The sequence below is a fragment of the Hippichthys cyanospilos genome, chromosome 11 (assembly GCF_059441005.1).
Source record: "Hippichthys cyanospilos isolate Australia breed blue-spotted pipefish chromosome 11, RoL_Hcya_1.0, whole genome shotgun sequence".
Taxonomy (NCBI): domain Eukaryota; kingdom Metazoa; phylum Chordata; class Actinopteri; order Syngnathiformes; family Syngnathidae; genus Hippichthys; species Hippichthys cyanospilos.
Genome location: NC_142379.1, coordinates 18,860,389 through 18,883,286, shown reverse-complemented (window position 1 = coordinate 18,883,286; position 22,898 = coordinate 18,860,389). Strand labels below are relative to the sequence as shown.

The window sequence follows — 22,898 nt, the reverse complement described above, 5'->3', positions numbered from 1 at the left end:
CTATCCTCTGCGTTTTACATGTACAATAACAAAGTGCAGGTGTGCAAGATGAAACAACCCTAAAACTAGATTCTTGACAATAGTAACGTGCAGTATGTTAGGGCTACTTTGCCTAGTGTTGCTAAACTAAAAACTAAACCTAAAAACTAAAAATGAAAACCAGGTATGGCAAGAGTACCCCAAGACAAGACATACTGTAAGTAGCAGCGTATGACAAGACAATCCAACAGTACGAGACAAAGCAAGACAACTCTGATTGTGGTTGTCCCAGCTGTGTGCATTTGCGGTATATAGTTGTTATAGTTTTAATAATTTAACATTTAAGTATATATATATATATATATATATATATATATATATATATATATATATATATATATATATATATATATATATATGTATATATATATGTACTGCAGTAATATTTGTCTTAAATAATATGTATAGCATGAAGACTTTTCACATTAAAAAAAGTTTTTTTTTTTGTTTGTTTTTTTTAAATGTGAAACGTGGGGGCGCTACTTTGCTGGATTTTCAGCTATCGCGGCAGGTTCTGGTTAAACGAGGGTTCACTGTACATGGGGTGTGGCAGTTCACCAGAAGCTGCCATGTTTGTTATAGCAAAGGACAATGGTAAATGCAGCACCTCCCGCTGTCTGCAATGAAAAACAGGCTAAATCCTACACATTGTCCCTTTAAGAATGTTTTCTTTAATTTGGTTCATCTTGTAAAATAATCAAACCTGTCTGGAATGCCTATCACTGATGGAAAAAGGTGAAAAACATAAAAATAAATATTATATTGATATTGTTACTTAGCATTTCTTAGATACACAATCAGAATTTATAACACCTTTGTGGACACACCAATTACAAGAATTAAGCCTCTGTAAATACGTAATCCTCTGGTATGGTGTAATCCAATTCAAAACCAAATGATTCACAATTGTCAAATGGGCCAAATTAGCATCTCCTTGATAAAGTCTTAACACAAAGTAAATATCATAAACTGCCTTGACAGAGGAGAGGGATCATGAATAGGCTAACACGGATTCTTTGCTGCTGCATTAATTTATCGTGCAAGAATGCTTCAATTCAACAGGTGCATTCAAATGGTAAATGTAGTGCTCAAGAGAATGACTGCAGAAGGGGTTTATCAGTATTAGAGGCATTAGCACACTCAAAGAACACAGTTTCACGTGGAAATCTATGCATGATGTTCTTTGTTGGGAACTGAGAGACAAGACAGATAAGACAGAGCGAGACTGGAGACAAAGATAGAGTGAAAGTAGGGGTGCAGATGAAAATGGAGAAACCATCTCCCTTAGGAAGAGATAAAAGAGGTTTTGAGTCCCGGTGGGATCTTATTGTGGACGCCACAGTGGCATTGTAAAGCAGTCGCTGATTAGATAGATGATTAGATTTTGTTCTCCATTGCTGATTTCTATGTCCTGTTTAGTCCCTAGTGGTTATCTAGGTAGAAAGACAAGCAAAGCAGGGGCTACTGCTGTGATGACTTTTGCTTGAAGAACAGATGGCTCCTAAACCCAATATAAAAAGCACTTGTGTGGTTTTATGGAACATATCAAGTTTTCTAATAATGTATTAGCTTCTCCTAAATGGTTGAAATGGCATTCAATGATTAAAATGAAATAATAATAATGGGATGAACAGGGAGATACGTTAAATCTAAAATACATCACTGTATTTGTTTTTCTCTGTTTTATTATGCAGTGGTAACCCTACTTACGAAGGCCTCTTGTTAAGGAAAATTCAGATTGCCGAAACACCTCGGCAGAAAAAAAAATGTCTCTTGTAACGAGAGAAAATTCAAGATACGAAAGGTGACATTGTTGGTATAGATTAGAGACATGAGAAACCAGCACTCGCGCCAATATGACTGTCATGCAATGCCACGTTGAGATGGAGCGTGTCGTTTACGCTCTATGTGAGGCATTTTTTTGCGAGGTCAAGATGAAGTTCACTTTTCATGCAACAGTGTTACACGAGGGGAAGGGAGTGAGCTTGCCGTGCACTTTAAAGTGGATCTGGAAAGCAGAGCATTGCTGAGAACTTTCACTATTCCGGGATGTGGCAGAGCGTAGACTTTCTGACAGCACCTTTATACTTTTTTTACAATGTGTGTCCCTCGCCTTCAACTTCATTATCAATTGGCCGATACCGTGCTAAATACTGTGCTGTCAGTGCTGCACTATCATTATCTTGGCACAGTAGCCAAACTACGGTTCAGCAGCTGTTAAAAAAGGAATCAAACGCTGAACAAACCAGTTGTCCCAAGTTCTCCCTTCCGCCATTCCACAAGCCAGGTGAGTGCTTTTGCTTGGCTCCATTTTTGTATTGAAAGCTCAGCTGGCTTGTTGGATAGCTCTGGATGACCGCAAAGCAGCCGCCATGATTCATTCCAGCCCCCTGTGTGAGCCGTTGAACGTTCCCGAAGCTGATTGGCTGACGCGACGCGACAAGCAACAACAGTTCAATTTTTTTAATTCTTGCGTAATTACGCGCCGTGCCTGTCGCATGCATGCTCCATCGCGTTGCTTGACGCGTCATCGCACCTGTCGCGCAAACTCCATTGACTATAATACAAAACCATCCGCTCTTCGCACTCCATCTGAACACGGCATAATAAATCACAAACCCATGATGTCTAGCGTATTTGTTACACTTTGTGATGAAAGTGATTGGCTTCCTTAATGTTTTACTATTGGTTAGACAAGCATAGATACGCAAAAAGAAGAATGTATTTGAAATAGTGTTTTTCAAGTACACACACACAAAAACACACACATACATGAAATTTGGCCTTTGCTTTTGGCAGTGGCAGTCCGTGCTTTTCACACTTACGCCTTCATTGGTTTCCGACTCAGATAAATATCGCACAGAAGCACATTTACTGATTACTAGCCGTACACCTTAAATGTGTACAACACAGGCTATTTTGAGGAGCATTTAAACATCAATAAACCGGCATCGCCAATTAAAGCTTAGCACTTTTACGTGATACTGTCAAAACTTAAAAATAAAAGGGAATTTAAAATCCTCTTATTCCTCTTGCAAGCTCCACTGCCGAACATGGCAACTCCAGGGAACTCAACTGAATGGTTTCTCTATCAAAGTCCTCCTTTAGTCATGATGGCTGCTTTGTAATAATGGACCTCCAAAATGGACCACACACATACTTACGAAATCTATCTATATATATATATATATATAATAGAACTACAGTTTTGATGTCAGGGTATAGGTTTAGGCCAGCAGAGAAGCCCTTGCTGGCTCTGATGGCAAACCATTGGCTTTTGGTGCTTCCTTGAAGTGGACACGGCAAACACACAAGGGTGCGAGGGGGTACATAATTCAAAACACATAATGTTTTCCTCAAGGACACTGTTTCTGGCTGGGAGTGAATGTTCTTGAACTAGGAGCCAATCAATGCAGACTATTATCTTAATTAGTGGCTGGCCCAAGCTCTAAGGTCATGGACAGTACGTGAGAGAAGGATTCCATATTGCTAATTAACTTTGAACACTCATTACATTATATTAGTTGAAGATGATTAAAATGTTGTAAAATAATGCCCCCTCCACCCCTTTTCATTGAGAATAACAGAATACAGCCACTTAGGTCCAAACATTTGCAAGGTTTGACAAAGGCAGTGAATGCTCATTCACATTAGGGATTTGTCAGAGTTCGCTAAAGTTCATGTTTTTTCTTAAGAAATTCTCAAGTCACTTGAACAGGTTCAAAGTTTCTCTGCAATATTAAAAAACACAAGCCTGTCTGAGATTGTCTTAGAAACATTTTAAGAACAATTGCAACCTTGAACAAAACCTGACAAGGTGAATAGCCCCTATCTTTGCCGGCACGCTATAGTGTTCACCCCTAAGTGATATAGGGGCTTTTTACTGTATGTTGGTTTTACCACATGCAATTATGTACTCATCGGAATAAAAAAGAGACTATATTAGTTTACCATATGCAATAAAGTGCATGTTAGAATTCACAAAAACTTTTAAATTCATGTTTTGTTTTTTGTTTTCAATTTATATACAGTAATTCCTCGTATCGCGGTTTATCTTTCACGGGTTTGCTGCTTCATGGATTTTTTACAGTGTGGATATTTTTTACAGCGCATTGTGGGGCTTTACTGTTGTCTCAAAATAAAATATTGACGCTGTACTGTATTGGTTTTTCACTTGTCAATTTATTACAAAAGGCAAGAGGATCCAAAAGCTTGCTTTGGTCTCTCCTGTGCCTGTGTGCGCAAAACTCACTGCACACACACAAACGTGCTAGTAAGCACATTGATTGACAGCTTGGTCTCTGTGAGCCAATCACGTGACTCGTAGGTGTGCCGAGAGGAAACGCACGGGTCTGTGTGCTTACGGAGAGCAACGGAGAAATGCACAGCTTTGGAAATCTAACTTTTACCTAGATTTCTTTTGTAATAAATTGAACTTTCAAGTGTATTGTTATGATACAAGAGGCTTCACTCTAATTCGATGTCCGGCATATCCGTTAATAAAAATCTTCTTGCTCAGAAAAAGAAAGAGCTCAAACAGCTACTCATAACAATGTGCGGGTTCAGGACAGTGACTGGACTGTGAAATACGCGAGTGGCAATGTTTCCGACTTTGTATTACTATATTAAAATGATTGTTTTAAACAAATTTGGGGCTTTAAAACAGGTTTTGATTTTTGGTTTTAGTCTATAGTTTAGTATTGCATTGTAATATAATGCAAAAAATCAAGCTGGCTACTTCACAGATTTCACTTTGCGCGTGTGATTTTTGGAACGTAACCCCTGTGATAAATGAGGGATTCCTGTATGCCGACTCCTGCACACACAGCCAGCAGCACTGTACTGCGTAAAATAGTACACACCGTGATGGGAACACAGAAGAGAAAATTAGAGCATCACATGAGAGGATAACAGGACCTAGAATAGGAAGGTGACTGAGATGAAATTGAGAGAGGATCATTTTAAATTGTTTTGGCCTGCTATAAAAGTTCTGGACTCAGGAGATCAGGAATTAAGTGTGCACTATAATCGTAGGCCTGCAGAGGAACTGTTGATGACTCTTTAAAGACTGTTTGTGTTTCTTCATAAAACATTGACTAGCGCACTCGAACCTCATATCTACTTGAAGAAAATCTGCATCCTATCACTCTTTTGTCCTAGATGAAACCATTGGCAGTTCGCAAGCAAAAAGTTCAGCTTCATCTACCGGGTGATAAGCTTGGTTTGCACATAAGAGGCGGTGCAGTTCTTCCCACGCAGAAACCTGCTGTCACCACCACATACAGGTACGGACTCACAATCATATTGGTCGGCCAAATGAAGAGTCCGTCAGAGTCCTCATTGTCATACGGTTGAGAATTAGTCGGGAAAATCCTTGGCAATGACCAAGAACTAGAGATTTCTCACACATTGGACATCTATTTATGCTAGTTGGCTAGAGGGAACGAATGGGACCTATATTAATAAAATTCACACTGTTTGTTGAACTTGAACTTTACCCTTTCAAGAATCCTGAAAAGACCAGTTATATTTTTCCAAACATTACCAGTCATTGAGCTTTAGAGACAGTGGCATTTATGTGGAATTAGCAATGTGTTGAGCTCTCCAGGATGTTCAAGTATTGGAAAACATGTGGCTACCCTAAAAAGTTTATACAGCAAACAGCATATATAAATAATCTATCTTGGGAATGTTTGGAGGTTCCCATAGAATAGTGGTTCTCAAAGTGGGGTCCTCAGACCCCCGAGGGGTCTATGGCCTGACTGCAGAGAATTGGTGAAATAATTTAGGTTATTAGTGTGCATGTGTTAATTTGATTAGATTTTTTTTTAATTAATATGTGAATGTATTCTTGACACATAAAAACAATCAAGTCAACAATTTGAATATATTTCTGAAAAATTTACTGTATTTTCCGCACTATAAGGCGCACCAGATTATAAGGCGCACCCTCAATTAATGACATATTTAAAATTTTTTCTATATATAAGGCGCACCGAATTATAAGGTGCACCCTCAATTAATGACATATTTAAAAACTTTTTCAATCACAATATAGTAATACTCAAAGTAATAACAACTATCAATAGCATAATAACTCAATGTCAAGATGACCAACCTTGTTCAACTGTAAACACACAAAAGAAACAGGTAAAGCTTACTTTATCAGTTCATTCCCCATCTATGAATCCCAATCTCAATATTGATCCATATATAAAGTGCACCCGATTATAAGGCGCACCATCAGCTTTTTTTTAAAAAAATAAGGCTTTTAGGTGTGCCTTATAGTGCGGAAAATATAGTAACAGTTTTGAAATTTGTCAAATAGACACACGAAATCCATGTTATCTTCAAAGAGCTTGACCCTCATGCCCGCAGGACCTCTTGTTTTCTGTGTTTTTACGTGTTTTATGTTTCTCTTTGCACTGTTATTTTAGTGTACAGCACTTTGGTTGACCATGGTCATTATACATGTGCTTTATGAATCTTTATGAATCTACTTAGCAATGGATGTAACTGTAAGACTGCCCACTTCATCTAGTGAGGAAAGGGCAAAAGAAAAGCTGTCCAAACAAAAACAAAAAAAAATACAAAGAGGATTAATTGAAAACAGTGATGGATGGCAAACATGTCTTCAATTATTTATTTTTTTTACTTTGTCCCGCGCAAACATTTGCAATGGGGGGCTTCGGAAATTTGCTTCCGTAAAAGAGTTCCCTGAATCCAAAGAGAACCGCTGCTATAGAGAAACAGAAGTCCACTCCTTGAAATAGGGTGATCTGGCTTGCCTTTTGCACCCTTGCATAGTTGATGCATAAAATTGGAAAAAGAAAACGTGATACACACTATATGCTTTTTATGTTAATAATACGGAGACACCTTTTAATCAATTTTTAATCATCTGATAGCTTGGTTCAACTCCTGAGTTCTTAATTATTCATATTACATATCTTATGAAGAAATGCTAACAACAAAAAGGCGGACCTATCCAATAATGTCTTTTATTTTTAGCTACTGCGGATGTAATGGCCAGACGTTCCAAGACATTATCGAATTTTCAATAATGCATCTGAATGTTGCTTCTATCCTATTTTGATCTAGTCGACGCAATCCACTGGGTTTGATCATTGCACTTGATGAGCAAGCTCAGGCTACAGGGGAACTGTTCTGGGATGATGGAGATTCCAGAGGTAATCTTTCAAATAAAGTTTCTGTCAGCTGTAAGCAAGCATTTTTGTCTATCACTTTATTCCTCCATTATCTACAAATCTCCTCAGTTCGTCTTTAAGGAATTCTAAACCTTACAATATGATTATAGTAATGTTATATTTAGAGTTAAAGCTCAGTGATGATTTAAGTTACATTATAGTGTTGTAATTTGATTGATACATTCATACAGCTTGTCATTATGTTATTTTGTGCAACTTATAAAAAGAAAATGCTTGTACCAGAACTGTTTAAACATTCTGCTCACACAGATGAACAAATGAAGGTCAGTCACTGTGTGACAGTGCACCGGCTATGTCGAATCACTGTGACAATTTCCAACATCTGTTCTCTTTCTTTTTCACAGACACTGTTAAAAAAGGCAACTACATCCACTACAAATTCACAGTTTTCTCTGTAAGTCTCCCATGCATACCTAATTATTGTAAATCCATCTGATCTGGACTTCTTCAAATTTCAAAAACAGAAATTGTCTTATGTTCGCTCAAACATGTATGATATGTGTCATGTTTAGAGACATAAACACAAAACTAAATGCCTGAGTTATTTTATTACAGTTAGCATTTTGTCCCGTTTGAAAATGAAAGTAAAATATCTGATCTGGACTTAATCAAATTTCAAAAACAGAAATTGTCTTATGTTCGCTCAAACATGTATGGTATGTGTCAAGTTTAGAGACATAAACACAAAACTAAATGCCTGAGTTATTTTATTACAGTGAGCATTTTGTCCTGTTTGAAAATGAAAGTAAAATGCCATGAGGACTTGGAATTCCAAAGAGCATGATCTTACTTTTCTGCTTCGCAGGGTGTACTGACTATGCAGGTGTTGCATGCTGGCTATAAGGATCCCAACAACCTACATTTTGAAAACATCACCATTTTAGGCCTGCCCCATCCTCCTAAGTCGGCTTCTGTGACACATGTGGACTATGGATCACATGGAAATTCCACTATCATTATTCCAGATTCCAGTATGGAGTATGATGCAGCCAAAGAGGTACTGTTTGACTGTTTGTTTCATATTATTCTCATTCACACACATGTACAATATATCATGTTACTAACATTTTTAGAACTTCTCCTTTATTTGTGCTCAAGTAGCTGTGTGATCCTGATGAATGCCGCGGGATACACAAATATATAGGCGGCATATGGGACGGTGTTTTCCAATGACGATGGTCCTAATGCCAACATGCATTTATTATAATCTTTTTGAAAGCAATTTTTGACACATTAATTTCTGAAATATTTTCAAATATTAGTTAATTTATTGGTTGAATATATGGTGCACCGATGCAAGACAGTTGTAAGGTGAACGACTTACAATACTGGCTGTACCATTTCAAGGTTAGCCACTAAGTGTGAGAAATGGCAACCATTTACAGTGGGTGGGTGTTTATATAAATGAAGACAGAGACTAAAAGAGATGGTTTAGAGCAACAACACTTTCATCTGCAGACAGGGTTATGAGTTAAAAGTCCATAGGACAAGAGTCTATAAAATGAGAAAACATTCATTTCACCAATATCATAGCGTGTTCGCCTACATTGAAAAGTGTCCAATCAAGTGTAGTCATTCTCAAGGTTTTTCTGGTCAAACGCAGATGGAGACATTTATCATATTTTACACAATGACTGTCTGGAGGTGAAGGACAAAAGTGCTCTAAAATCAAAATTTTCAAAAGCAATATTCATATTTCTTGCAGGAATGAGTCTAGCTCCAAGACATGCTACATTAGTTAACTACAGCTAATGTGTATGTAGTAGGTAGTATGTGAACAGGTCAGGAACATTTAGGGTGGTACTGGTTTGCTGCGACTCTTAGTTCTCCACGGAGGCTGTTTAAGCAGCTTTGGAAATTAACACACGTGTTTTAATTGCTAACACAAACAACATTCATTACATCAGTTCGTCAGTCTAAGGAAAGCCTATGCTTAACCAGGAAAATTGTTCTCATTCCACTCTACACATATTCTCAGTGTTGCCTTAGAGCATGCAATGCAAAAGAAATTTGATACAAAATCCCCTCATGTTAGATGACATATTATTATACTGTAAAATTTCAATACTTATCTTTACCTCTAATGATGTGTTTTTTTAAAAGTGAAATCTGATCTATCAGGTTACTGGTTGGTAGGCTCAAATGATCTGAGGCTGACTTTGTTGTGGTCCGAGACAAAAAACCCACATACAGTATACAAGGAGACAAAGATGAACACACTGGATTGACTGTTACGACAATGTGTCTGTAACTAAGGTTGAATCGCTTGTGAGAGATTTTATTCACAGGAATAAGTGCATAACGCAATCTCGGTTAAAATGAGACACAATACATGAAAATTGAATAATTAGTTTTCAAATAAATGTCACATTTTGTTAAATCAGTGTTCCTTCTGCCACTTACATAGTTGCTATTGTTTGTCATCAGGGAACTGAATCTTATGTTTATTTTTACACATAATCAATTCATGAACATACTAGAAAATCGAGTTTGATATACCATATTTTCTGGACTATAAGGCGTACTGGTACATAAGCCACAACAGCAAAATATGAGCAAAAAAATTATTTTTGTCACGAATAAACCGCACTGGACTATAAGCCGCATCATCAGATCTTTACGCAAAAAGATGGTATATGAAGTTTGGAATGTTTTTGTAATTGTTGCCAACAGCAACATCATCTCTTTAACAGACTGAACATGCCTGCATGTTTAATCCCAACATAGTTATAGAAAATGGATGGATGGATGGATACCTTTTAGTTAAATAGCAGCTCAAAATCGAAATCAATACTTTAATAGCATCTTTTTTTGTCTTCCTTTGTTTATTTTAGTGAACATAGTAAAACAGTCTACATAATTCATATACAATCATAAATATATAAATAAACTCACATATACGACATATTATATAACATCTAGTTAATGTTACAAATGTACAGTATGTAATATAACCCTCCCTATTCACTGTGAATCAAAGAGGATCACAAATACTGCCGTATTGATACCTGTTACTCTATTGACATGTCGTCCAAGGATTATGGAGATGAGTCAATTGACACATTTTATTGACAACAAAAGAAGCTATTGTTAGGCCACATAGTAGTCAAAAGATACCAGCAAGTCTTGAAGAGCACACACTGTTATTGTTTCCTAGTTTGGTTCCACCCATGCAAACAAGTGGTGCGATTACAAGCTCATACATACCAGTACTTAGCTTGGCATGACAATACCAGTCCTCAACAACAAAAGTCAACAATAAAAAAATGCAAAACACTTCTTACACCTTCATGCCTTGCCCATTTCTGCAGCCTGTCCAGGATAACATGGAATTGGATTCAGTTTCTTAGATTACTAAATAATGTTCACGCGTCAATTTGTATATTGATATTTTGCTACCAAGGTTATCAAAATGAGTCTCAGTTTATGTAAACTTATGCCTCCATGAGTGGCCCCATTTTATATATATATATATATATATATATATATATATATATATATATATATATATATATATATATATATATATATATATATATATATATATATATATATATATGTATTGGGGAATCTTTTACTGTCTGTACTGTTTTACTGTCTTTTTGAGTCTCCAGTTTAATTCAAAATGGTTCAATTTGATTCAAAATGACTTCAAACTATAGATGTGCAATTAAATAATAAAATAAAAAAACAAATAAATACATAACAAAAGACAGCAACCCTACACTCTATAGCCTATTTGCCATATGCCTGTGATTGGCAAGACTGTGAAAGGCAGCCTGCGCCAAGGATTGGTTGCCATTCATTCACTGGGCAGATAATGACAACTTTTCATACTATATTGCCACTGACTCCCACTCAAATGCAGGTTCTGTTCTTACGAGGCCTATCTTTAACTCTGGGGGAGACATATCTTGTGCGTTGGGAGGTGGTGCAAGAGGAGTACCAACGCTTTGACTGCCACCCTGAGGAGCATGCGGATGAGGCAAAGTGCAAGGCCAGAGGGTGCATCTGGAAGGTGAGGGGAAAATATCCTATCCTATTTCAATTTTCCATTCTTGGTTTAAAATCCGCTTTCTTCTTCTGACATCCTCATTAGCAAAGCACCATTGAGCGTGTTCCGTGGTGCTTCTATCCAAAAGACTATGGATACTATGTCAGATTAATTGAAGAAACCAATGCCGGCATTTGGTTTGAAATAAATCGGAATGAAAAATACCAGAGCAGGGGCCGTGCTGAGTCACCTGACATCGACATACTCCATGTTGAAATAACCTACCACAGCAGTACCATGTTGCAGTTCAAGGTATGTTTACAGTCCTTTATTCCATATCCGTATCAAAGGTACATTTTCTTTTTTTGTTGTTTTTATTTTACCTCAAGTGCAATACCACTTTGTATGTTGAGATTTCAACTTTATTGATATAGTAGCTTTAAAGTCCTTAATTGCTTCCGAATACTTCAGTATAGACTGAGAACAAACTAGAGTGGGCAGTCTTATTCCATTTTATTTATTGACACATTTGACCACCTGTATTTTTGTTAATTACCGAATAATTTTGTTTCCACTCACACTATCGTAATGTGTGTTCACCACACACATACTAATGTGCCCCTCTGTCCAGATCTGGGACCCAGCTACAGATCGTTATGAGGTTCCAGTTCCGTTGTCTGTCCCACCTGTTCCTGAGACCAATGAGGACAAACGGCTTTACAAGGTCCATTTTAAAAATTATCCATTTGGCATCCAGGTCATACGGAAAAGCACAGGAACCACAATGTGAGTGCAACTCTTGCAGGAAAGCAGAGTTGTTTTTGAATATTAGCTGGACAATACACGTATGATGATTGTTAAAAATGACACTAATTTGAATATTTGTATATTATCATAACATTTTGAGTAAGATGTTGAAATAATAAAAAAGAGAGCCATATGAGTCATAATATTGTTGCTGCACAAAATTACTGTCAACAAAATAAAATATAAGCTTCATTGGCATCCAATAAAGACATCCATATGAAACGTCTTAAATACAAAGCTTTGGTTGAAATAGTCACTGGTTACAGTTACAATTAGTATTGGGGCATTGTTGTGAAAACGCACGGTATCAAACTAAAGCCTCTGTTTCACTGATGGGTGAAAGTTGGCGAGTCCTGGTGAAAGTAGCGGATGTTTTAATCTCCTCCCACGGTGGCAGATGTTGGCCAAACATGCCAGAAATTCACTTGTACACCACGTCTCGCAAGAAAATTTGGAAACGCCTGGCGACCGTCAAGCAGACGTTAGCAACCTTGGATGAAACCTAAAAAGTTCTAAAGCGCCACTGGGGTCATTGACTCTCCTCAAAGTTTGCCCTTTAGTGATTTATGGGCTTCACAGCTATTTTTAATATTTCAGCCTTCTTGTGTTATTTGCACTTTTCAATATGATGTACTGCAGTTCTAGACAGCATCAAGCTGAACCCAAGAGAATATTTAGGCTATTGTTATAGGATAAACAAAATAAACCCATATAATAGAGGTATAAAACCATGAAAACCAAAGCAAATCAGCTATGCAGTTTGAACTGGAGACATGACCGAATGAGAGAGTGTTCAATTTTACCTTTCTTTTTTTTTTTCCCCATGGCAATGTGTATTCTCCTTACGTTAAAGAGGTACTCAGTTACTTTGGTTATTTGCTTTTGGGACAAACATTTATAAGGACAAGAAACAACATGTAATGTAGTTTTAACATTGTGTGCAAATCATTGACCATGCAACATCGGAAAATGTCAAGTATTATAATTGTGAATTTCACACCAAAGCCAATATAAAACGTGCACCTATCCAGTTTGTATACCATTATGCTGTTCAGGGTTGTGGTGAGTATAAACATGCATGGTTACACGCCCTGGGATAGGCCCCATCAATCCTAGTAAGGATAAGTGGCTAGAGTAAATTTCACCTTTTTGTACAAGGTTGATTATTTTGTGACAGTTGAAATGTTAATTATCTAGAAATATGCCATTACCTCTGCGGGGCTTAAATGTGTTTGTGTCAAACATTGTCATGCAAATAACTCCCTTTACAATAATACCCTCTGACTTATTCTAAGTCTGTCACTTTTTTTTTCAGTTGGGACTCATCTGTGCCAGGTTTTACCTTCTCAGACATGTTTATTCAAGTATCAACAATTCTGTCATCCAACTATGTCTACGGCTTTGGCGAGACTGAACATATAACATACAAACATGACCTGAACTATCACACCTGGGGTATGTTTGCCAAAGATCAGCCTCCTGGTGTAAGTATCTTATTGAAATTCAACTAAATATAAATTCACTGAAAAAAACTCACTACATCATTTCGAACCCCATTTGCTAACACAAGTTCCAGTACTCTGATTGTAGGCCTTAGTACATTACAACAAGCCCTATCTCTTTCTTTTTGAGCATTGTCAAACAGATGGCAGGGCAATGAACAAAAACACAGCCATGTACAGACCCTCACATTCATGCACATTCACACATATACACATTTTATTACATCTCCTTAGATACCAGTAGAGTAGGAAGCTAATAAAGTGTGACATGCCCGTAAGCTTTTGTCATAGACGTTGACATCTCAAAGTGGCAGATTTCCTATCTAGAACACCACCGTGTCACCCATTGCTCAGTCCATCCTGTTTCATATACGCATTGTTATGTCCGATTGAGTATGCAGCAGATACAATTCCACACTTTCCGATTAGCCCTGCTTTTACCATGACCAAAAACTTTACAAAAATTCACAAAAACGCCTACCACAAGCATAAAAACAAACTACTGCAGTATATCTGAAGTCCTTAACTTGACTGTTCTTTCTTTGTTATAGTACAAGATGAACTGCTATGGAGTCCATCCATTCTTTATGGGGCTCGAGAACACTGCTGATGCTCACGGTGTGCTGCTGCTAAACAGCAATGCAATGGGTGCGACACACAAATACATACTTGCACACACACACTCAAGTGTTTTGTCTCTATCAGAGTGGGATCATAATGCACTTCCTCGCTCTCAACCTTAACCTTAACCACCAAAACAGGTTGTCTAACCCTTACCTCAAACAAAATCCAATTCAACCCTACACTCTAAAACTAAGTCTTGACCCTCAAAAAGAGATCTGAAATTGTGGAGCACACCAAAATGGTCCACACAAAAAGTCCAAAAGCTCCCCACAAAAACAGTAAAACACAGAATTTGGTCCCCACCATGTAGCAAAAACCAGTGGCACACACAGACACACACACACACACACACACACACACACACACACACACACACACTTGATGAAAGACAACATGTCAGCATAAGGCTTGACATGGATGCAAAGGGCATTTACTGTCGGTAATAATATGGATGGAATACTTTACTGTGCATGACCGGAAGCATTTTAAAAGCCCAGTGAACTCACTAAGTGTTTCTTGATTCTATTTTGTTCCACATTAGAATCTTATGTATAGCTAACAGCAACAGTCATTACCACACTGCAGCCAAGAACAAACATTCTGTTACAGTATATTCATACTCACGAGAGAGGGTTTATCAAAGTTTTAAGCATCAGAAAAACTAAAAATTTCAACCACTAAAAAGTGGTCAACACTTGCTCCAAAGATATTATTATCACAGTTTGTTTGGAGGCTGCATCAACTGCATCAATCATACACCCCTCGTACCTTATCTGTAGAGACCGAAGTATTTGTTCTTGAGTAAATAAATATAAATAAAATATTATATTAGTGGAAACACAAGTCTGATTGGAGTCGCTAAACGATGTTCTTTCATACAATATTTTGTTAGCTTGGTTTAAATTCTATTTATTACTTATTGCCGTTTGTATTCATTTCTAACCTTGTGCAAATTTGTGTGATTAAAAATACTGTAAAACAAATAACAAAATTATATTTAAAATGTTTTAAACTATTTTTATTTTATTAGAATTGGAATAGCATAGTGGATTTGTGCACTGTATACTGTAGTATGTTTGCGATGAGGCCTGGAGTTTGAACTTAGACAAGTGTGACGTGTGCATGTTCTCCCTCTGAGTCCTTAAGCCGGTGAAACATTCCAATAACATGCATTTTGTGTTAGTTCGCGTAAATATGGAAATATAAGTGTTTGACTGCCTATATACAGTACCTTGCAATTGACTGATGACCAGTTCAGGGTGTTTCCCACTTCTCACACAAAGTCAGCTGGGATAGGGAGTACAAAGATATACAATAATTCAAAGTAATAATAATGAAAACAAATGTCTTGCAGAAAAATACTCTAGACCTATAGAGTACACACTCATTAATGAGTAGGCACTCATTAATCATTTATAAAATGTAAGTATGCAAATGCACATTATTTGTGGGGTTGTTTTTCATGCATTTTCCCTCTGATTTTCATGCTATCCTCATACCCAGATGAGCAAACCATGATCTGCACACAGGGCAAAATATTTGAATATGATAACCAAAAATTCTCATTTTCTTTTTACACAGATGTAACTTTTCAGCCTACGCCAGCTTTAACCTACCGAACTGTGGGAGGGATCTTGGATTTCTACATGGTCTTGGGACCTTCACCTGAGAATGTGGTGCAACAGTACACTTCAGTAAGTCTTCTTGGTTTCTGATTTGTTTGTGTACAAGTGTGCGCTTGTGTGATTTGTAACATTTTTAAATTGTGTTCATGAGCTTGTGAGTGTGTATGGGTGTGTGTGTGTGTGTGTGTGTGTGTGTGTGCATATGTGTGTGTGTATATGTTGTCTGGCCCTAGGCCTCCGTTGATGGACTGCAGCAGCTGGGAGTTTTTCGCTTCATTGCACGCTCTCATTTGGACAGTCTAAACACATACATTCTCTCTCTTTCTCTCTCTCTCTCTCTCTCTCTCTCTCTCTCTCTCTCTCTCTCTCTCTCTCTCTCTCTCTCTGTCTGTATCTCTCTCTTTCACACACACATACACACACAGATATACAATTTTTTCCGAACAACTTTTTGTTCTGTTGAAGTGTTTTGACTTCCTCATTTGTTTTCTGTCTTAATAGTTGATTGGAAGACCTGTTCTACCTGCTTATTGGTCCCTTGGATTTCAGCTTTGTCGCTATGGATATGCTAATGACACGGAGATAGCACATCTATACAGGCAAATGAGGGCGGCAGGTATTCCCTATGTAAGTTCTCTAAGAATTACACATTAAAAATATACAGATTGCTTCATGATAAAGTTCATTCGGAACATATTCAGAGAACTTCATGTCCACATTCCAAAGTTAATTTTTTAACATTAAATTCTATACACACAATTGTTGTCATGTAATTAAAAATTGAAAACTAAGTAATCACAATTCACAGCCTTTGCTATGGAGTTCAAATTTGAGCTCAGGTCCACCTTTCCACTGATCATGTTTCTACAGCTTATTTTGAGTCCACCAGCTGTAACTTCAATTGATTGAACATAATTTTGAAAGGCACACAACTGTCTATATAAGGTCCCACCGTTAACTGTGCAGGTCAGAGCACAAACACCAAGCATGAAGTCGAAGAATTTGTCAGTAGACGTATGAGACATGATTGTCTTGAGGCAGAAATCCAAGGAAGGATACAGAAAAATTGAGTGAGCACAGTGGCCTTCATTATTTGTAAATGGAAGATGTTTGGAACGACCAGGTCTCTTTCTAGAGGTGGCCGAATGTTTAAACTGAGTGACTGGGGGAGAAGGACCTAAGTTAAGGAGGTGACCAGAAACCAGATGGTCACTCTGTCAGAGATCCAGCATGCCTGTGCGGAGAGAGCCATCCATCTCTGCAGCGATCCACCAATTAGGCCTGTATGGTTGACTGACCAGACTAAAAACACTCTTAAGTGGAAGAAACATGGTGGGCCATCTGGAATCTGGCAAAACCCACCTCTTATACCATGAGAAACAAAATTCTCTGATCTGATGAGACAAATATTAAAATTGGTGATGTGAATGCCAGGTAGCCTATTCAGCATAGCAGGAAAATTAAATGCTGCAATATGAAGATATCCTGGACGAAAACCTGCTCCAGAAAGCCTTTGACCTCAGATTAGCGTGACAGTTCGTTTTTCAGCAGGTCAACGTCCAGAAGCATACAGCCAAGATCAGTTTTAGGTTTCCCAAATGAAATTGGTTCAGTTAAATAGCCTTTCACCTTTTGATATTGAATGATCAATATCTATATTCATATGTATTCATTATACTTTTTCTGCATATACATCCCAGCATTACATGTTTACATGTATCTTATCATTATAAGGTTTCTATACATAATAAGTTCAATGGACCCATTCATGTTATAACATATCTTTCATAACCCTAACCCTAACCCCAACATTAACTACTTACATATCACTAAAATACAAGACTCATGGGTCAAGCTCATGCAAGATTGCAGGGAATGCTTTTGAATTCAATCAAAACAAATGAGACATTTGCCTTCACATTATAACAATTTCATTATTATTTTATTTCATTATTATGTTAAATCATTATTCGCTGGCTTTTACGTATTTAAACAACAATGGTTGGAATAGAAAAGGGAACAGGGCAAAATTATGTTGGTTTTTTTTCCCATAAATATTATGGATTCATTATCCATAAAGAGCCAATCCACCAAATTGGACATATGGTACGGCTTTTGAAAATAATTGAGAATATTTGATAATGATGATTGATGAAAAAATGATAATGATGATTAAATGATTATGATCTGTTCTCTAACTGGAACATGTAGGATGTGCAGTATGCGGACATCGATTACATGAATCGACAGCTTGACTTTGTTCTGGACCCAGAGTTTGCTGGACTCCCTGCCCTGGTTGATGTCATGAGAAAAAATGGAATGAGGTTCATCTTCATTCTGGTAATCAACAAGTTTGAAATTCTAATAGATTTATGACTAAATTAATGGTTGCCTTTCTATTTTGCACGTTTTTAAAAAACAAACTGATGGATGGATGACTAAATTAATGGTATTGCCTTTCTATTTTGCACATTTTTAAAAAACAAACTGATGGATACCATGAGATGGATGGATGGATGGATGGATGGATGGATGGATGGATGGGTGGGTGGGTGGATGATAGATAGATAGATAGATAGATAGATAGATAGATAGATAGATAGATAGATAGATAGATAGATAGATAGATAGATAGATAGATAGATAGATAGATAGATAGATAGATAGCACTACATTTTTTATCTATAGTGTTGGTTTTGTTTTTCTTTCTATTCTAGGACCCAGCCATTTCAGGGAATGAGACTCTTTACCCCGCCTTTGAAAATGGTAAAGCAGCAGACGTCTTCATTAAATGGCCCAAAAAACTTAGTGATGACATTGTGTGGGGGAAGGTAAATTGGCCTGAATCTCTCTATACTGTGTGTACTAAAGCCTGTGTGTACTGTGCGTATACATGTGTTGATGACATTGCTATTATTGCCTGGCAGGTTTGGCCAGACTACCCGAATGTCACAGTAAATGAGTCTTTGGATTGGGACACCCAAGTAGAGGTACTGTGAAACTAAAAGAGACTTAGAAACGCTAACAATATTTTAAAGTACACTAACCAAAGTTCTAATGCAATCCATTCCAAGTTATTTGGTTTTAATCATTTCCAAATAATGTTTCCTTGCAGGGAATTTATATTTCGATTAAGGTCTGTGGGTTCAGAAAACTTTCATCAAAAACAATGCAATGTTTTACGTCAAAGTTAAAGATTCTAATTTGTCATATTTTAAGTGGTAATATCACCATCATATGGCAGCCATCACCGAATTACTCTTGCACCTATATAAGTCCTATATTGCTTTATACTGTAAGATGAGTATTGCTCATATTTTTAGGATTTTCTTGCACTTACTGTTGGTTTGCCGTTCAGCAGTTTTGTGCCTTGAAAATAATTCTTTCACATACAAGAATCAATTAAACTAAAAAAATAAAATACAATGACAGCAATGTATTGGCTTACTTTTTAATCCTTCAAATCCTTTGTTAATAAAAGCGGGAGCTTGTATACATGCTTTTAGCATGAGATACAGGATGTTAAGATGCAGTGATGAACGCTGATTTAATAAAAATAAATAAGTAATAGGCATATGGCAATATTTTGTACATATTTAAAATCATATTTTTGTTATACACCTGCTTAGGAGGTTTGTTGTTCGATGTGAACCACAAGATGAAAATTTGTGGTCACCTCAAGCATAAGTTTTCCATTCCTGATTTAGTGTGATCTTACAGGCTCAGTCTAGTTTTATTTTTACCGGAGAACTAGAACTACACATTGTGAGTCAAATAATGATAATGCTTTCCCTTCATTGGAAGTTGTTGCTTATTTTTTATTTTGACTTTGTTTTTGGGAGCCTGTTTTTTCAAACACCAACTAATGGTCAGTAATTCATTGTTTGATCTATATTCTTAGCTCTACAGGGCTCACGCTGCCTTCCCCGATTTCTTCCGTAATGCAACGGCCAGCTGGTGGCATCAAGAAATCATGAATTTCTATCAGACTACTATGAAATTTGATGGCCTATGGATCGTGAGTGACCTGAAAGACATAATCTTGTTAACCTTGTTTTTATGTTGCATTAATTCTGTCCAATTGTCTTTTACAATTTTATTCTGAAATCTTTTCCCTTCCTTATCCATAGGACATGAATGAACCTGCCAGTTTTGTACACGGTACAGTTGGGGGCAATTGCCTAGGTGACCCTCTGCTTGAGAAGCCTCCCTATATGCCACGTAGGACATGCTCAACAACATTATGTTATAACTCAGATGTTAACATCTAGTTGATAAGCTCTAACCTCTTCACTTTGCATGTGTTTTCTGTCTTTATCCAAATAGCCTTGGAATCTAAACATCTGGGCTTAAATCATAAAACCCTGTGCATGAACAGCGAACAGATACTCAGTGACGGGAAGGCAGTCAGGCACTACGATGTCCACAGTATCTACGGCTGGTCCCACACGAAGCCTACTTATGAGTGAGATATATCATGTGTTTCTGTCAGAATTTAGCTGTGTGTCCTCTTAGCAAAAAGTAGTTCATTCAAGTAAACTAGAGGTATGCCTTTTCATACTGGAGGAGGTAACATACTTTAAGTTTACTTTTTAACTACTACAATTTGTAAACAAATATGCTCAGGTATACGTACCTGGCTTGTACTGAAAAGTATAGAGTAAAGTCTAAGCTTCAGCAACACTAAGACCTAAACTCATACTTTTCGGAAAATGTAAGGCATTCAAATCTCAGGCTGCTATTAAGAACTAAACTCATGGAATCATAAATTATAATACGTTACATAGGAAGCGCTAATACGTAATGTATTCTATTTTGGTTCAATTACAGTTTGATACTATACACTTCAGTGTCCTTGTAGTATATTTGGAGTATTAACCTGTAAAATAAAATGTTGATTAGAAGTATTCTACTTTTTTACTAGTAGTACATACATTAGTGTACTTTTAGAGTTTCAAAATAGAGCTGTCAAAATCATTTGAGTATTTGGAAAATAATCAATTACCAAGTTAATTTTGAATATAAAATAATCGTTTAGAGCTCTTGTTCAACTTCAAATTATGTACTGTATATCCTAAAATGTCAGACTCTCAACAGTAAACATTTTGATTTCTGTCATCCTTTGTGAAAGTGTTTGTTTTTTATTTAATCAAAATGAGACATTTTTTCAATTTTACTTTGGAAAAAATGATGACTAATCAAATGACTGTATCAGGTTAAAAAAATGAAGTACAGTAGTTACAAAATCAAACACGCTTGTGTAATATGGCTAAACAATAAAAAATAAAAACATAATACAGTCATAGGTAAAGAAACTGTATATGAGAAAAATGGTTTTGTAATACACTGTAATGCTACATAAAATGCTAGTGGAATATTCAATCAATCATGCAAACGTCAATAAATTAGTAGATTCTAAAAATATTTGACGGACAGACCTACTTGATGCAGTGTGAATAGTCACAAAGCACATGAAATCCAAATTTTGCGGTAGTTTCACATCAGATCTTGACATCTCAGTATGGTTATGCTATTTTAGTTCCACTATTTTTTTTATCTCCTGCCATTTAAGCTTGCACATATTGCGTGAAAAGAGTGGAAGTTGTGTGACAGTACTACATTTGCTTTCATCAAACACAAACGACACACTTTTGTGTTTTTTTTTTTTTCATGGAGAAGCAAAAGAAAAAAGTACTGACTCACACTAGTGGTGTGTTGAATGGCAGTTCATTCAAACTACTGGTAGAATATGAGCACATTGCAGAGAGGACATGGCAACATTTTATAATCGCATGTAAACTCAGATCATCCGTTTTATCATTATCATCATTATTAAAACTGATACAGTTTTGTTTATTATGATTATTTTTTTTTATATTGCAGTTTGTGTTCAATTAAACAAGCTCGTATTTCTCACTCAGTAGCCTATACAGTATTTAGGACTGCACTGGACAAGATCATTGTTTTAGGATTCATACTTTTAGATATTTCCCAACAAAGATTTTTTTCCAGTAATCATACCAAGTCTTCGAAAAAAAAAAGCTCATTTTATTGAGTAAATAAGGCAATCTTGGAGGATGTAAGTTCATAAAAACTCATTTTATTGAGTAACTAAGTAAATATATGAGGATGGAAGGTCAATCACTGGAGATCTTGGCACACTGGTCTTGGATGCCAGCCTCTTGAAAGGATTATATCGATGATACCTTAATGTATATCCATTTAAAGATACAATATGCATCTATCCATCCATTTATTTATTTTTCTTGGCCACTAATCCTCAGAAGTGTGACAGGTGGGCTGGATCTTTTCCTATCTTTCTTCGGGCAGTAAGTGGAGTACATCTTGAATTGTTTGCCAGGCAATTCCAGGGCACTCAAAGACTAGCAATCGCTCATTCTCAAAAATATACCTAGGGACAATTTAGAGTGTTCAATAGACCTGCCATGCATGTTTTTTGTTCATTTGTTTTTTTTTTTTTGTTTTTTTTTTTTTAATTTGGGATGAAACCAGAGTACTTGTTGAAAACCCACACATTCAGCGAGAGAACATGGCAATTCCACACAGGAAATCTAGAGTCAGATGCAAACAAACCCATGGCCTCTATGCCGTCCGACTATGTATGTGTATTTTATTATTTATTTTTTTTGTTTTCTCCATACAGTGCCCTGCTGAATGTGACTGGCAAGCGAGGTATAGTGGTGACTAGGTCCACTTACCCCTCTAGTGGAAAATGGGCTGGACACTGGCTGGGTGACAACAGTGCCAACTGGGACCAATTGTATAAGTCAATCATAGGTACTGAATAAACAAACACTTGCATCAGTTACACTGTTAGTAAGCAATGTTAAGCAATTTTGTGGCTAAAGGCATGGAGTTGCACACTCACAGCCCACTCGTTGTGAAAAAAGAATCCTTCAATGAAAAAGTCACTCAAGAATTTTCTGTCTCATAGGAATGATGGAGTTTAGTCTGTTTGGCATCCCTTATGTAAGTATCATAATCCGATCTTTTTTTTTTTTGATAAAACGTAATCTCATTGATGTGACCTTGTCTGCTATAAGTAGATTACATGGTC

General features: G+C 36.8%; 1 protein-coding gene across 1 annotated transcript in view; it reads left to right on the top strand.

Annotated features, from left to right (window-relative positions):
* Positions 1-22,898, top strand: part of si (sucrase-isomaltase) — a 76,111-nt gene that overhangs the window by 28,212 nt on the left and 25,001 nt on the right. Inside the window, exons 20-38 of the mRNA XM_088427104.1 lie at positions 5,200-5,324; positions 7,141-7,229; positions 7,613-7,662; positions 8,074-8,265; positions 11,137-11,286; positions 11,368-11,574; positions 11,894-12,048; positions 13,385-13,553; positions 14,123-14,219; positions 15,777-15,889; positions 16,322-16,447; positions 18,032-18,160; positions 18,538-18,651; positions 18,748-18,810; positions 19,722-19,838; positions 19,951-20,041; positions 20,147-20,285; positions 22,485-22,618; positions 22,776-22,810. Of these exons, the coding sequence (XP_088283230.1) occupies positions 5,200-5,324; positions 7,141-7,229; positions 7,613-7,662; positions 8,074-8,265; positions 11,137-11,286; positions 11,368-11,574; positions 11,894-12,048; positions 13,385-13,553; positions 14,123-14,219; positions 15,777-15,889; positions 16,322-16,447; positions 18,032-18,160; positions 18,538-18,651; positions 18,748-18,810; positions 19,722-19,838; positions 19,951-20,041; positions 20,147-20,285; positions 22,485-22,618; positions 22,776-22,810 (2,295 nt within the window). The remainder of the gene's footprint in view (positions 1-5,199; positions 5,325-7,140; positions 7,230-7,612; positions 7,663-8,073; positions 8,266-11,136; positions 11,287-11,367; positions 11,575-11,893; positions 12,049-13,384; positions 13,554-14,122; positions 14,220-15,776; positions 15,890-16,321; positions 16,448-18,031; positions 18,161-18,537; positions 18,652-18,747; positions 18,811-19,721; positions 19,839-19,950; positions 20,042-20,146; positions 20,286-22,484; positions 22,619-22,775; positions 22,811-22,898) is intronic.